General features: G+C 39.4%; 1 protein-coding gene across 7 annotated transcripts in view; it reads right to left on the bottom strand.

The window, feature by feature from the left end:
* The window catches only part of ANKRD44 (ankyrin repeat domain 44), a 183,258-nt gene that overhangs the window by 31,960 nt on the left and 135,213 nt on the right, over window positions 1-16,085 (bottom strand). For 4 of the 7 annotated variants that reach the window (XM_070732107.1, XM_070732102.1, XM_070732108.1 and 1 more), the window contains exons 15-17: window positions 15,614-15,694; window positions 11,771-11,882; window positions 1,393-1,464 (exon numbers count right to left, since the gene is read on the bottom strand). In XM_070732107.1, the coding sequence (XP_070588208.1) occupies window positions 1,393-1,464; window positions 11,771-11,882; window positions 15,614-15,694 (265 nt within the window). The remainder of the gene's footprint in view (window positions 1-1,392; window positions 1,465-11,770; window positions 11,883-15,613; window positions 15,695-16,085) is intronic. The other 3 variants (XM_070732109.1, XM_070732105.1, XM_070732106.1) reach the window with 1 other exon arrangement.

The following is a 16,085-nucleotide window of genomic DNA, read 5'->3' as shown; positions in this document are numbered from 1 at the left end:
AGTTTAGCAATGGGAAAATTAATTGTAAATAACTTACTGTATATAAACAATTCAATTTAAACCTTCAAAAGTTTCTCAGATTCCATAGTAAGTATTTTACAGGTAGTCCTCAAGTTACGACCTCATGGAATCAGCCATATACCTGCTTGCTAATTTTATGACTTTTTTGAGGCAATCGTTAAATGGATGTGGCCATAAGTGTGAAAACCATGATAGTTAAGCCAAGGCCGCAGTCATTAAGCTTCTCTAACTGTGATTGTATGCAGAGCTGCAGCTGGACAGATGTCCTGAAATTAATTCTGAAGTGCACAAAACTGCATTTAATATTAACTAGAGGACCTGTGGCCCATCGGATCATCATTTCAGAGATATTTCCTCAACTAAACAAAGAACTAGAATGACCAGGGATGTTGAAAAAATATCAGTCTTCGGAGAGGGGCGGCATACAAATCTAATAAACTATAAACTTAGTTAGCCCATGTGAGGAATTTTGGTCGAAAACATTTTTTCAAAATGTTTTTGAACATATGGTGCATAAGTGCACCAGCATGTCTTCCGTCCCCTGTCCTAATGTTTCTCTCTAACTAGTATTATGTATATAAACATTCTTATATCTTTGTATACTACCAATTCGCATTTGACTAAATAAATAAATGAAATTTTGCCGTGAGATGCATAATTTCATCCAATTGAAGATTGTTGTTATTATTATTACTACTACTACTACTACTACTACTATTATTATTATTATTATTATTATTATGTCAGTACAACACAGCAAACGAGATTATGCTGGATTTCGTATTTCATCACCAGTCGGGCGCTTCCCAAGCACCTAGGACTGCGTGATGTAGCGGTGAATTATGTTTGCCGATCTCAGTAAAGCGGCCTTTCGCAATTGACAGATGGAGATTTTGTCAATTCCAATGGTTTTTAAATTATTATTATTATTATTATTATTATTATTATTATTATTATTTAGATTTGTATGCCGCCCCTCACCGGAGACTCGGAGCAGTTACAGACTATAGTAGATGTTCCTTACATGAATAATTTGAACATAGTAAAGAAATAAACCTTCACACGGTTCTTGAATTTGTTATTCTAACTAGAGCATATTTATATCAGCCCCCAAAGTAGCTTAACTAAAACTGACTTCAACTCTTTCCACATCTCTAAGAAGAGGCTTCTATTTTAGAAAGTACTGTATTAGCTTTCATGCAATCACAATGTTTTCACTTAAGGATCTTGGGCTTTGAATTTGGCTAGGGAGACTTGGATATGCCTCAAAGAAAAGAAGTCTCATCATAAATAATCACCAGTATATTTTAGATAAGAAACAGAAGGCTATTTGATCTTATTAGAACAGTATTTCGCCCAACCTATACTTACAGCTAAATGCAAAGGACTTCTTGCTGATGTTGAATCTGATTCCTCAAAAAAGTTATTTGTTTTCTCCAGAAGCTAGGACAAACAAAAGAAGGAAATTATTTATACCTATGGTGAAGAGGTAAAGCATGTCCCGTGAGTTACGGTAATAAGAGATACTAAACCTAGATGGAAGGGAATTGATTTTTGCGAATTGTTCTTCCCTAAACCTTTTTCCATCTTCTAAATTTGCTCTGAAACACTGGTGATTCTTCAGAACATCTGAGAAGCAAGGAAGATCGTAACAGCAACATTTATATTACATCTTTATTTTAACAACTCAAGGCTGGATGCAGAATGCTCCCACCTATTTTCTCCACAATAACCCTATGTGGTAGGATGGTTGAGAATGACTGGCCTAAAATTATTCACATGATCGAAAGAAGACCTCATAGTCTTCCAGTTTCTAGTTCAGCACCTTAGACTAAACTGGTTCTCAGTTATTAATTTTGTTCTTTAAATTTCTCACCTCTTTTTCCAAATCATATCAACAACAATTATGGCTTCCTCTTTTTTCCTTTCTCTTCACCCACTCAATTTTATACTCATTCATTCTCTTTCTAACCAGAACCTTTCAAAGCATTTCTTCTGTAGTGCTTACGGTACTTGCTTTCCTTTTTATTCTACCTTCAGTCAGTCTTATCTTCGGACTGTATGCTTTTTTGTTTTCTGTATTCAACTATGTTTAGGTTTCTCCTGACATACCAGGCCCAGTTGACATACTTAGAAACATAGAAACATAGAAGACTGATGGCAGAAAAAGACCTCATGATCCATCTAGTCTGCCCTTATACTATTTCCTGTATTTTATCTTAGGATGGATATATGTTTATCCCAGGCATGTTTAAATTCACTTACTGTGGATTTATCAACCACGTCTGCTGGAAGTTTGTTCCAAGGATCTACTACTTTTTCAGTAAAATAATATTTTCTCATGTTGCTTTTGATCTTTCCCCCAACTAACTTCAGATTGTGTCCCCTTGTTCTTGTGTTCACTACTTCTAGAAAACAAGTCCAGAAACACTCTTTTATAAATAAAAAGTATTGCTTTTGACAATATATTTGGGATTAGGCAGCATACAAGTCGAATAAATAAATAAAATAAATAAATAAATATTCATTCTTTACAACAGATCACATATTATCCATTATTTTTATATTTCCTCTTTTTCCAACAATTGTTCCATCTTAAGAAAACATTTACCAAATAGACAAATTATTTAGGTGAAATCAATACATTAATTTTCAGATTCTTACTCTTTTTACTGCATCACACGAATTAACTAATATTTACTACATATGTATTTCTCAATAATTTACTGAAGAACAAATCATAAATATCTAACTCCTTCCACCATTCTTTCCCTTCAATTGTATCCCAAATCATTTAATCATTAAATCACTTCTATTTTTAATGCCATGCATTCTGATGGAAATTCTTTTTTACTCTCATGTACTTTTAAAACAATTTTTATTCCTCTCAGAATTACCCTACATTTTATCTGCCTTTATCATTTAACTCTAAATTGTTTTTTATCTCTACATACACATAAGACTTTCATTGTTTTTTGCAGCAATTGTTCGTTTATGTGGTTAATAAATATCATTGTTATTAATGTCTGAGCAAATTGCATTCAAAGTGTTATAATTTTGAATGTTGTAATCCCCCCCTATTACGATTATTACATTACCGCTATTCACTGGAACACAGCGTGCAACTATCACCAACCTATGGATTTCTATTTCATACACAACCAGAACAATTTAAATTATACTAATTTATATTTTTGGATATGATTTTAACTTTTTCATCACTCTACAAAGATATAGTGTCCCCTCGATTTTCGCGGGTTCGAACTTCGCGAAAAGTCTATACCACGGTTTTTCAAAAATAATAATTAAAAAATACTTTGTGGTTTCCCCCCCCTATACCACAGTTTTTCCCGCCCGATGACATCATATGTCATCGCCAAATTTTCGCCCGCCTTTAGTAAATATTTTTTTAAATAAACTTTAATAAATAAACATGGTGAGTAATAATCTAAATGGTTGCTAAGGGAATGGGAAATTGTAATGTAGGGGTTTAAAGGGTTAAAGGAAGGCTTGTGATACTGTTCATAGCCAAAAATAGTGTATTTACTTCCACATCTCTACTTCGTGGAAATTCGACTTCCGCGGGCGGTCTCGGAACGCATCCCCTGCGAAAATTGAGGGAACACTGTATTCATCAAATCTGCTCCCCAAGATCAGATTACTTACATCCAGATCTATGTATTCTTTTCCTTAACCTTAGTTTCATCAATAATGTTTTTCTTTCATTTCACACATATTACAAATCTGGAGGAATAGCAACATTAGGTAAATATAGCAGAACATATATATTTTTGGATTCCATCCCTTTAGATTTTTTTTAGACTCCTGTTTTATATAAACATAACATATATGTTTAGGATATTTTTTTCTTTTTTAAATTAGGCTTTGATATATCTTTTATGCTTTTTAATCCTATTTAATCCACCTTAAACTGATTGTATCCTACCCACTTTACACTGGATTACAATGAAATAAATATTTGATTTGATCATACTCTTAGTACTTTTCACTTACCAGATTACCTAACATAATTGTATCTGTGCCAGGTGCAAATTCCATACAAGTGGTAAGGATAATACCAGCACATTTAGTACATTTTGTGCAGGATATGAGAAATTCAGTCAAAGCCCTGTTCACCACAAGCACACTCACACTATTCTATTCAAGCTAAGAATACTATCCTAAAAGCTACACACTGTTGCCTGTTTGACATCAGCAAGAGTGTGTGCAGCATACTGACACATAGAATGATAATTGAACTGAACACTTTGGGTGGAATGCTGACTGTCATGACGGTACATTTCCTTTCAATCTGTGTGAGACAGACAAGCTGCCACCTTCATTGGAAGGCAGATGCCATTGTCTTTGAAACATTCTTTTAATGTGTTTCAGTTAAGATGTCAAGAGAAATAGACCTCGGCAACAGCTGCAATAGATTTTATTAGATTTTGCCAGTGCATAATATGAGTATAGTACTTCAACCATTTGTTTTCAGTTTCATGAGCTATGACTGCATTAATATCAGGCACATAAACTCTAAAAATAAAATGCCTAGTAACTCTTTTCTCGGTCTTTGCTGCTCACTCTCCAAAAGGCCTTCAAAATAAAAAGTTAATTTTATTATTTCTGATTGTTTTTATCTCAGTCCATGAAAATGACCTGGTTACACAAAGATCAACATGAAAACACTTCAAATCTTTTTTATAGAAAGTGATAATTCAATTTCAGATTTGGGTGTGTGTGTGTGTCATTTATTAAAATATGCCCAAGCTATTAATCATAAAACAGATAAGATACAGATAAATAAAGGTTAATTGCTTGATGCTGAAAAATAGTGAAATCTGTTATAATGCTAAGCATAAACACAAACATAAAGCTGAGAGCTTTTTAGGTTTTCAGCTGTAAAAAGCAAGAAAATAGGCAATGACAAATTTACTGAAAAAAATAAACTTAAAAAACCTGCTAATGATTTTCTAGCTCTTAACAAACTTAGTTCTTCATACTAATTGGAGATAAATTATCATGGGAATTTTCTATAATTTTATATGATACTATTAAAATTGATGTCCTGGAAAAATGCTTTCTCCAAGTTTCTATATAAATATCTCCAGGCAATAGGATTTGTCAGCCTAAACTGGCTCAGTGTTAGTTCATAATAAGTATTTATTGACACATTTGAAAAAGGAATAATGTGCCTTTGGGGAGTACAATTATGATTCTGATTCCTCCGTGTTTGATCTGCAACTATAATCATACAAATTAGGTATCTGAGAATATGCATATTAAAGCACTAATAAGTTTCCAGTTTCACTGGCGATGGGCCTTGGGGCATGATGTTCTCACCCCTCTGTTTAATTTCTATACAAAAAAGGTGGGAGAGATCATCTATCATTTTAGGGCAGAATTCCACAAATTAGTCCATGTGAATCCTGAAGCTTGAGGAATTATCCACTATTGCTATTGTTGTTGATATATTGTATTAATAAAACTACAGTAGCATTAAATTATTTTTCAAGTCATAAATAGGAGTAGTTGTACAATCTGAAACCTCATGATGTGCTGAAGGAGCCCTTTGGTTTAGGACCTGGTACCATCAATATATTATTGATACCTAATTGTAGGTTTTGCCCTAAGCCCCTCCAAGCAGTGCTGTTGATGTTCTCTCCCAGTGAGGATGTGCAAGTCTAGTGGGGAGAAACAGACTCAGGCTCTAACTTGATAGCGTATTTGGATCCCCCAATTCTGGGAATTCTCCGTCTTCCGCTTGGATGGGAATGTATTTCCCCACTTGAAACTAATGGGCAGCCGGGGTGTGGGTGTGTTTCTTGGATTCACATTTCCTGCTCAAAAAACAGGTGACAACTATGGTGAAGAAGGCCTTTGCAGAGATTCATCCACGCCAGTGGTTCCCAACTTTTTTTTGCCATGACCCATCTAAGCATCTCTAAAATCCTGATGGCCCCTCCCCCATGATATATAATTCTTACTATTTAAAAAGTGAACTTCTTAAAAGACCATTAATTTGGTTTAAACAAGGTTTCAATTGCCTCCATTAAAAATCAAATTGCCCTCCGTTGGGGCATGAGCTTAAGGAATTGTCTTTGCATTTGTGCCTACTTCAAGAGATCCTCCAGATAATCAAGTGCCCCTTTGTGATCTCACAATTCTAAAGTGTGTGTGTGTGTGTTTACTCTGAAAGACCTTTCAGAAATTACAGTAAGACCAGAAGCAGAGATGCAAAGAGTAATGGACACATCTCAGAATGCCTATGTGGCAGCACTGATTTGTGAACTACATTGGCTGATATGGTTTCTAGGTGCAATTCTAGATGCTGGTTATCTTTAAAGAAAACCCACCATCTTTTGACTGTTTAAATACCATTGAACAATCAGACTTACTATTATTGATCACTAAGGGTTAAAAAGAATTAGGAGAATCAAAAATGAATTCTTTGTAAAATGAAACGGATTTTAACGCAGTAAAAGCAGACTACTGTAATGCTCACTTAATTAGTGCCTAGCTCTATCATTTACATATTTTATGAATTGTTGACCTCTCAAGAATCTTGTCATTACTTTTCATTCTGCGATACTATTATTACAGCACAATTATTATTATTTTACTTTTGGACTGTGAGATTTGATAGATAGTCATACATGTAATAGCTTTAAATATTTTTGCTTTCCCATGGATCAGCTTCTGCAAAATAATAACACGACAACTTACTATGTAACTTGTTCTGCCGGCATGTTTCAACTGTCCGTAATTACAGGGTAATTAGTCCAGGAAGACACACACCACACGATAAAAGGAAAGCTCAAAAGTTTTTATAAACAGAAAAACAGAAACAGCTCCCTTTTTAAATGTCAAAGGGATTTTCTGGTACACACAAGGCACAGGTTAAATGCAATCCAATTTCTCACCCAATAACTGGGAAATTGAGTCCAATTCTAAAGTCTAGAGAGTCCACACACAATCTTGAACAGCACAAAAACCACGATCTTGATGAAACAATGAATCAGATAAACTGCCATGAGGCTAAAACACCAGGTTGCACTTTTATCTGTAGCACTAATTACAGCAGCGCCACCCAACCACAGGTGGCCTCATTTTCTCTTGTAATAATCCTTCAGTTGTTGTCTTCTATGCATCACTCTACACATGCGTGGATGTGTCATTAATTCTTGTTCAGAATCCAAGGAGGATACAGATGATTGATCTCCTCCTGGGCTGTCTGCCAAACTCCCCTCTTCCCTGTCACTCACGCTTCCTTGGTCAGAGGAGGCTTCGTTGGCAGATTCCATCGGGAGCAAAATAGGCCTGCGGCATGTGGATGTTTCCTCCACATCCACCTGCACATTCCTTGGGGCAGGAGCTGGGTCAGAGCTAACCACAACGTAACTACTTTCATAAACAGCCTTGTATGCACCAAGTACTGTATATTGCTATGGGGAATTTAAATAAATGAACCTTTTGGCTATAGTGACAGTAACAAACTTAACTAAGTTTGCATATGATGCAGCTGATATTTGCTTGGGTGGGTTACAATGCATAAAGATTCTAAGACTATATGGAAGATCTATAGAGGATTTCGGACCTGGATTGGTTGATTGACTGATGATTGATATTAATTAAGATCTGATTTTATATTTTATATTTTATATTTTTATACTATCTTATTAATTTATTAACTTTTTATCTTATTAACTTATTTAGACTTATAATTTTATATCCTATATATTTGTAATATTTTATTAGTACACTAATCTATTGCTAATTTAATCTATTTTTAATCAATTGGGGGGGTTTAACTGATGCATAATTGGAGTGGGTGCAATGACGTGTATGGGATGAATGATTGGTATGAGTGCGATGGTTGGAGTGGGTGGGGTTATGCCAGGGACGGGATGAATGGAAATAGTATGAATGAGATATTTGGGCCACCTGACGCCGGAGAGGCGGGAGGGGAGGGGGCACTGATCTCTGGGGTGGCAGAGGGTCGGAATATCCTGGTGTTGCTGGGGAGAGGCAGATATGGCAGGAGCCACGGAGCTAGCCGTTCCAGGGGAACAAGGGATCGCTGTCTAATAACTATTCCTTGTTCCGGCTCCGTGAGCTCAACCCAGGGCACTGGTGATGAGTGTAACTCTGGCCCTGGGCTCAGGTTGCTGCTGCTCAATGCCAGGTCGGTGGTAAATAAAGCTCTCCTCATCCGGGATTTAATCCTGGATGAGGAGGCCGACCTGGCATGTGTAACTGAAACCTGGCTGGGCCCGGAGGGAGGAGTTCCTCTCTCGGAAATTTGCCCAGCCGGGTTTCAGATATGGCATCAACCTCGACCCCAGGGAAGGGGGAGAGGAGTGGCTATTATAGCCAGGGAGCGCCTTTGCCTGCGTGGGCTCGTTGCTCCAGAGATTGCAGGTTGCGAGTCCCTCCTTGTGAAGTTGGACTTAGGGGTTCAGGTGGGCTTGCTTCTCACGTACCTGCCTCCCAGCTGCGTGGCACAAGCCCTGCCTGTGCTACTCGAGGAGGTAGCCGGGTTGGTGGTGGAGTTCCCCGGACTTATTGTCCTGGGGGACTTCAACCTGCCGTCACTCGGCGAAACCTCTGGGTTGGCAGAGGAGTTCATGGCCACCATGACAGCCATGGACCTGACTCAAGTAATACAGGGTCCGACTCACGAGGGAGGGCACGCACCTGACATGGTATTCCTTTCCGAGCAATTGAGTAATGGTCTGAGACTAAGGGGCTTAGAAGCTTTGCCTTTGTCATGGTCAGACCATTTCCTACTACGGCTTGACTTCCTGGCTCCAATCCTTCCCCGCAGGGAGGCGGAACCAATTAAGAGGTTCCGCCCCAGACGCCTGATGGACCCAGAAGGCTTTCAGACGGCGCTTGGGGTTATTCCAGAGGCACTCGTCCACAGTTCGGTGGAGTCTCTTGCGGAGGCCTGGAACAAGGCCGCAGCGGAGGCTCTTGACCGGATTGTGCCTTTGCGACCTCTCCGTGGCGCTAGACCCCATAGAGCTCCATTGTTCAGCGAGGAGCTCCGGGAGTTGAAACGCCAGAAGAGATGTCTAGAGAAGCGATGGAGGAAGAGTAGATCTGAATCTGATCGAACACTTGTAAGAACTTTTATTAAGACTTTCAAAGTGGCGCTCAAGGCGGCAAGATGTGCGTACCATGCCGCCTTGATTGCATCAGCGGAATCCCGCCCGGCCGCTCTGTTTAGAGTGACCCGCTCCCTTCTTAATCAGGGGGGAGTTGGGGAGCCCTTGCAGAGCAGTGCCGAGGATTTTAACACGTTTTTCGCTGATAAAATCGCTCAGATCCGGGCCGATCTCGACTCCAATTGGGAAACAGAGTCGACTGACAACGAGTCAGTCGAGGTGACTGGGGCACGTATTTGTCCACATGTCTGGGAAGAGTTTGATCTGGTGACACCTGATGAAGTGGACAAAGCCATTGGATCTGTGAGTTACGCCACCTGTTTACTGGATCCGTGTCCCTCCTGGTTCGTCTCGGCCAGCAGGGAGGTGACACGGAGCTGGGTCCAGGAGATTACCAACGCTTCCTTGGGGAGGGGAATTTTTCCAACTCTCTATAAAGAGGTGCTCGTGCGCCCCCTCCTCAAGAAGCCCCCCCTGGACCCAGCCGTACTTAATAACTATCGTCCAGTCTCAAACCTTCCCTTTATGGGGAAGGTTGTTGAGAAGGTGGTGGCACTCCAGCTCCAACGGTCCTTGGAAGAAGCCGATTATCTAGGTCCCCAGCAGTCGGGCTTCAGACCCGGTTACAGCACGGAAACTGCTTTGGTCGCGTTGATGGATGATCTCTGGCGGGCCCAGGACAGGGGTTTATCCTCTGTCCTGGTGCTCCTTGACCTCTCAGCAGCTTTCGATACCATCGACCATGGTATCCTTCTGCACCGGCTGGAGGGGTTGGGAGTGGGGGGCACTGTTCTTCAGTGGTTCTCCTCCTACCTCACCGGCCGGTCGCAGTCGGTGTTAGTGGGGGGTCAGAGGTCGACTCCGAGGTCTCTCCCTTGTGGGGTACCTCAGGGGTCGGTCCTCTCCCCCCTGCTATTTAATATCTACATGAAACCGCTGGGTGAGATCATCCGAGGGCATGGGGTGAGGCATCATCAGTACGCTGATGATACCCAGCTTTACATCTCCACCCCATGTCCAGTCAACGAAGCAGTGGAAGTGATGTGCCGGTGTCTGGAGGCTGTTGGGGCCTGAATGGGTGTCAACAGACTCAAACTCAACCCGGATAAGAGGGAGTGGCTGTGGGTTCTGCCTCCCAAGGACAATTCCATCTGTCCGTCCATTACCCTGGGGGGAAATTATTGACCCCCTCGGAGAGGGTCCGCAACTTGGGCGTCCTCCTCGATCCACAGCTCACATTAGAAAACCATCTTTCAGCTGTGGCGAGGGGGGTGTTTGCCCAGGTGCGCCTGGTGCACCAGTTGCGGCCCTATCTGGACCGGGACTCATTGCTCACAGTCACTCATGCCCTCATCACCTCGAGATTCGACTACTGTAATGCTCTCTACATGGGGCTACCTTTGAAAAGTGTTCGGAAACTTCAGATCGTGCAGAATGCAGCTGCGAGAGCAGTCATGGGCTTACCTAGGCATGCCCATGTTTCGCCATCACTCCGCAGTCTGCATTGGTTGCCGATCAATTTCCGGTCACAATTCAAAGTGTTGGTTATGACCTTTAAAGCCCTTCATGGGATTGGACCAGAATACCTCCGAGACCGCCTCCTGCCGCACGAATCCCAGCGACCGATTAGGTCCCACAAGTGGGCCTTCTCCGGGTCCCGTCAACTAAACAATGTCGGTTGGTGGGCCCCAGGGGAAGAGCCTTCTCTGTGGTGGCCCCGACTCTCTGGAACCAACTCTCCCCGGAGATTAGAACTGCCCCTACTCTCCCTGCCTTCCGTAAAGTTCTTAAAACCCACCTTTGTTGTCAGGCATGGGGGAACTGAAACATCTCCCCCGGGCACGTACAATTTATGTATGGTATGTTTGTTTGTGTGTGTGCTTGTTAGTATATTGGGGTTCTTTTTTAAACTTTTTAAAATATTTAAATTTATTTGAATCTATTTGGATTTGTACGATTTGTTTATGCCTTGTTGTGAGCCGCCCCGAGTTCATGGAGAGGGGCGGCATACAAATCTAAATAATAATAAATAAATAAATAAATAAATAAACTCAGATACATGCATTTTATGGCAAGGGTTTCTGGAAAAACTATCCCTTTAAGATAAAAACTCATAATGATTGGACCATTCAATCAGTTTAGTTTGATAGCTAGCCTAACAAGGGTGTTCTCAAACAATATATAGCAAATATTGAATAGGCCATCAAGAAAGTTAGTCCCAAACATTTTCACCCATTACATCCTCAGTGGATATTCCGGAGGAAGAGTGTTTGATCACGGCAAGTGCATGCTCTTTTCATCTCCTCATCACTACATATTCCATAGGCCTCTGAACTTGCAGTCCAGAGGAATTTCACACCTTGATTATGCTTGGCTTCTCTATCAACTTTATGTTAGAGGAGTAAAATAATGAAAATGCTTGAACCTCTCCTGCATAGCCATATTCTGGGCAAATTTAAAAACATAACATTGTTCAGTGTCAAAAAATAAAGGTAATAGCTCTGAAAAATGAAGAATATGTTTTATTTGGAAATCAATTTTGCAATGCAGCATTTTAGCACTGTTTCAAGCCTACTCACCAGTTCTAGACACTGCCTGTGTCCATAAGCAGCAGCGTAATGCACTGTATTATAGCCATCTCTATCTTGGATTGAAGGGTTTGCTTCATTTTGAAGAAGAAATTCTAGACACCTGTGGATTGTTTAGAAATATAAACCAAAATGTTACCATTTAACTACATATAATGACAGATACCAAGATAAACATTCACTGTAATATTAGAACTGTATAATACCAACTTTTTATTTCTACGTAGAAGAATCCTGTACCTGTTGAATCTTCAATTCTACTATATTCACTGGGATTTTGTACAATAATAATAGCCTAAAAGTTACATACTTGCTATCAGTGTTCTCTCTAATTTTTTTGGGGGGGTGGGCAGAAAAGTATAATGTCTGAGCGGCAGTCCCTTTGGGACTGGGCGGCACAGAATAAATAAATAAATAAATAAACAAACAAACAAACAAACAAAAACCCAACCTGTTTTGCCTCAGAGAATTTCAAAATAAAATACTGTACTGTGTGTCTATAACAGTGAGCTCATAATAGGGCAACTCTATCAATATCAAAATGCCACTTAAATAGTTGAGCTAGTTTCAAACTAGATTTTGATTTTCTTTCTCTCTTCCTTTCTCCCATTCTTTTTCTTTCTCTTTTCCTTCCTCTCTTTTTTCTATCTGTTTCTCTCTCTTCCTCTCTCTCTCCTTCCCTCTCATTCTTTCCCTCTTGGCTTCTGGGCAGGTTTGGAAAACGCTGAGTTGATGATGATTTTTAAGTGAGCGATTGCTCACTGCTCAGCTTAGAGGGAACTATGCTTGCTATAAGTTCCAATTAAAAGCATTCCCGCTATACATTTTCTATAATGTTTTGTTTCTATGAGTAAATTAACAATATATTAAGTGTTTCTTATGCTGGGGATTAGCCAGATTTGACTTACATTCATCTCAATTAAGGGTTCCAATGTGCGGCAATAAGAGCAGCCAGAGACAGCTTTAGTGTTTCAAATAACCACACAGTTATAATGAGAAATGCTTTTTGTCATTTTAGCTCTTCAATGACTATCTGCTAAAATATTATTTGCTATACAGCTATTCAAATTGAAGAAATTATTCTGGATATTGGAGTTTAACATAATTCCCAATAATTACTAAATTTTAAAATCAACTGTTTTTATTATGTTTCCTTTCCTTTTTTTGTTTCCTTTTTTTTTTGAAACTTTATGACAGAGATTTGACACATCACTAGCTGCTATGTACATTCAAGATATTGATTATTGATATAACAAAACCTACAACAGTATCAGAAAGATATACCAACTCTAAGTATCAAGTTTATGAAAGAAAGATTTTCCTTACAGTATTTATTACAATCTACTTGACATAGAGACAACATAACCAATCTCCAGGCCTTATTAAAAGGGTACAACAACAGCTAACACACACACAATCTTTAAAAACACAAACATACATAGACATAACTAGGTCAACACATGTAGACAATCTTCTGTGGCTGTGAGGGTGAACCTATGGCACATGTGCTATAGATGGAACACAGAGCCATATCTCAGGGCATGCAAAGCGGTGCCCTATGTCAACTTTTAGGCCTGCCAGAGAATGACGGGAGGTCATTTTTGCTTTCCCCTTCCCATTTTTCAACCTCCTCAGGCTTCAGGAAAGCTTGTCGATGGCGACAAAAGGACCCAATTGAGCCTACTGGAAGTTTGTTTCCGAACTTCTGGGTGGGCCACTGGGCCATTTTTCACACTCCCTAGGCTTTAGGAGGGTTTCCTGAAGCCTGAGGAGGTTGAAAAATGGCCCAGCTGGAAGTTCAGAAATAAACTTCTGGTTGGGTCATTTTTTTACCCTCCTCAGCCTTCAGGGAAACCTGGGGAGTGTGAAAAACAGCCAGCTGGGTTTCTAAACTTCTGGTTGTGCCGTTGGGTCTGTTTTTCACCATCTAAAGGCTCAGGAGGCTTTCCTGGAGCCTGGGATAGGTGAAAATGTCCTCCCCAACCCTATGGAAGGCTGAAAACCAGCTGGAATCCATTTTTCACCATCTACAGGCCCCAGAAGCTTTAGTGAGTCCTGCACACATGCACACAGGAGTGCAGCAGGGGGGACTGTGCATGCATGCAAGAGGGGAGGACATTGCACTATGGGTGTGGGCTCACATGTGCCCTTTTTGCACTGTTCTATGGACCTCTGGAATGGGGGTTGCCAGGAAAGACTATAGCACTTTGAAATTAGGAGATGTTAAATCTATTCCTCTGCAAAAGTCAGATCTGTTGAGATTTTTAGATATCTATCAATTATTACTTCTGTAAGATAGGGAATCTGTTAGAGTTAAGATTATGATTCTGAAAATTAATAGATTCTAGTTGATTCCAGGTAACATAAAGGGAAATTTTCTAGCATAGACAGTAAATGTTTACTTGTGAAATTCTTCTTTATATCTTTGGTATATACCAAGCTGAAATAAGTAGAGAGACACCTGCAGCAAAAATCATTTCAAAGGTTTTAGACACTGTTAAGATCTCATTATTACATTTTTCCATCATCACTATATTCTCTTAGTGATATCTAGTAGAACTTCTCCAAGTGACTTGGAACTTTCTGAGTCTTCATTAAAGAGAGGAATGTAGAACCTAAGATAGTTTTATGTAACATGATACCAAGATCCTTTGAGGGAAAAATTTATTGTAATTGTCTAGACTTAGATTCTGCAGTTTTGGCAATCAGATAGTAGAGGAGTCAGGAGAGCTTTAAAACATAACAATATGTTCAAGAAACATTGCATAGTGTTCAAACAGGCATTTGTTTGCTCAAACTTTGCTTCTCATGGTTTATTCAGGTACCAGAATAGAAAGGGAGTGTTTAGCTAGATGCAGGTGTTTATACAATTCTTTTTAAAGGTAGGAAAAGTACAATTTTAATTAAAGAAAGCAGGCAACATCTTTCTGGGAAGGGTGCTTGAGTTGTTGGCAGATAATCAGATCCAGACAGTCTTGAATAAAATTGATTTTTAACAGATATAATCCTTGGCCTTGGTCTTAGTGGTCTTGGCATTAAATGTGCCTTGATTCGGTGATGGAATAATCCCCTCCCTTTACAAGCAGAATTGTACACATGTGGAATTGTACACTTGAATTCTTTTAGGTGTTTCTAATATAATTAATTATTTTGAGTTAGGTCTATCTAGACAATGCTACTGGGGAATTTCTGTTCAAGGCTATATCATTTAAATGGTTTGGTGCCATACTGTTCAATGTTTACATTAAACTGCTGGGGGAGATCATATGAAATTTTTAATGAAGACCCATCAATTTATTGATATTCTGCAGTTCTATAGCATCCTATCAGTTTCAGTAGATTAGTCAGTGTAACACTTCAGTAATGGGTTTTATTGGATAAAAGCCAGTAAATCTAGCCTCAACCCAAACAAGATGGACTTTTGTTAGTGGACAGTAAACAATTTAGGTGAATAAGTGACTCATGTTCAGTCAAAATGATTAAAACAATATTATTCCCCCAAACTGTATGCATTGCTCTTTTTGGCTCTGCATAGAATGCCATGATGCATTCATGAAAGGAGCAATGCGTATGTCAAAATGTTGCTTTTGTCATTTTGTAGATACTACGTAAAATTTAAAAATAATTAAATAATAAATATACCAGTACACATAACACATACATTTACATCAATAAACAAGAACGCTACGGTTAGCATTTTATGGTTTCAGATGTCAAATGCAGCAGTAAACAGAGACACAGAACAAAACTAAAGAATGGACACAACTGCGACCCACAGAAGAAGAAGCATAATGCAGAGATGTGGTAAAAGCGCTATACTGATACCAAACTTACAATGCAGCTTCTTTTTCTTTCTTTTCATTGGCTCTTTCAATTTCTTCAGAGTTTTCATGGGAGTTACCCAAAATATTCTTTCTGAATGAAAAAGGCAACTCATTTTGAGATTCTTTGGTATAAGCTACTCTTTATCGTTTCACTTCAAGCAGTAAATACATTTATGAGTGCTGCCAGGAAAGTTTTTAATATAACTGTTTCACAGATTGGCACGCGGCAGGAGTCATAAAGAGCACTCAGAAATGGTAAGTATTTCTAGGGTCCTCATTCTACATCACAGCATCACACTGCTTTCTGCTATTTATCATTTCAGCTCATCTTTGCTAGATAGTTTCCCTCACCAATTCCAACCTCATCCTAAATATCGGTTCAGCTATATAATTTCACCAATAAAAGTCTCCACGAAGCTCCATATTTCCATGGAGAAAGTAGTGTATCCCATCTAGAAGGAATGTTTTATTGGGTACTTTAC

The sequence above is a fragment of the Erythrolamprus reginae genome, chromosome 1 (genome assembly GCF_031021105.1).
Source record: "Erythrolamprus reginae isolate rEryReg1 chromosome 1, rEryReg1.hap1, whole genome shotgun sequence".
NCBI classification, from domain to species: Eukaryota; Metazoa; Chordata; class Lepidosauria; order Squamata; family Dipsadidae; genus Erythrolamprus; species Erythrolamprus reginae.
This window is presented reverse-complemented; position numbering and strand designations above follow the sequence as displayed.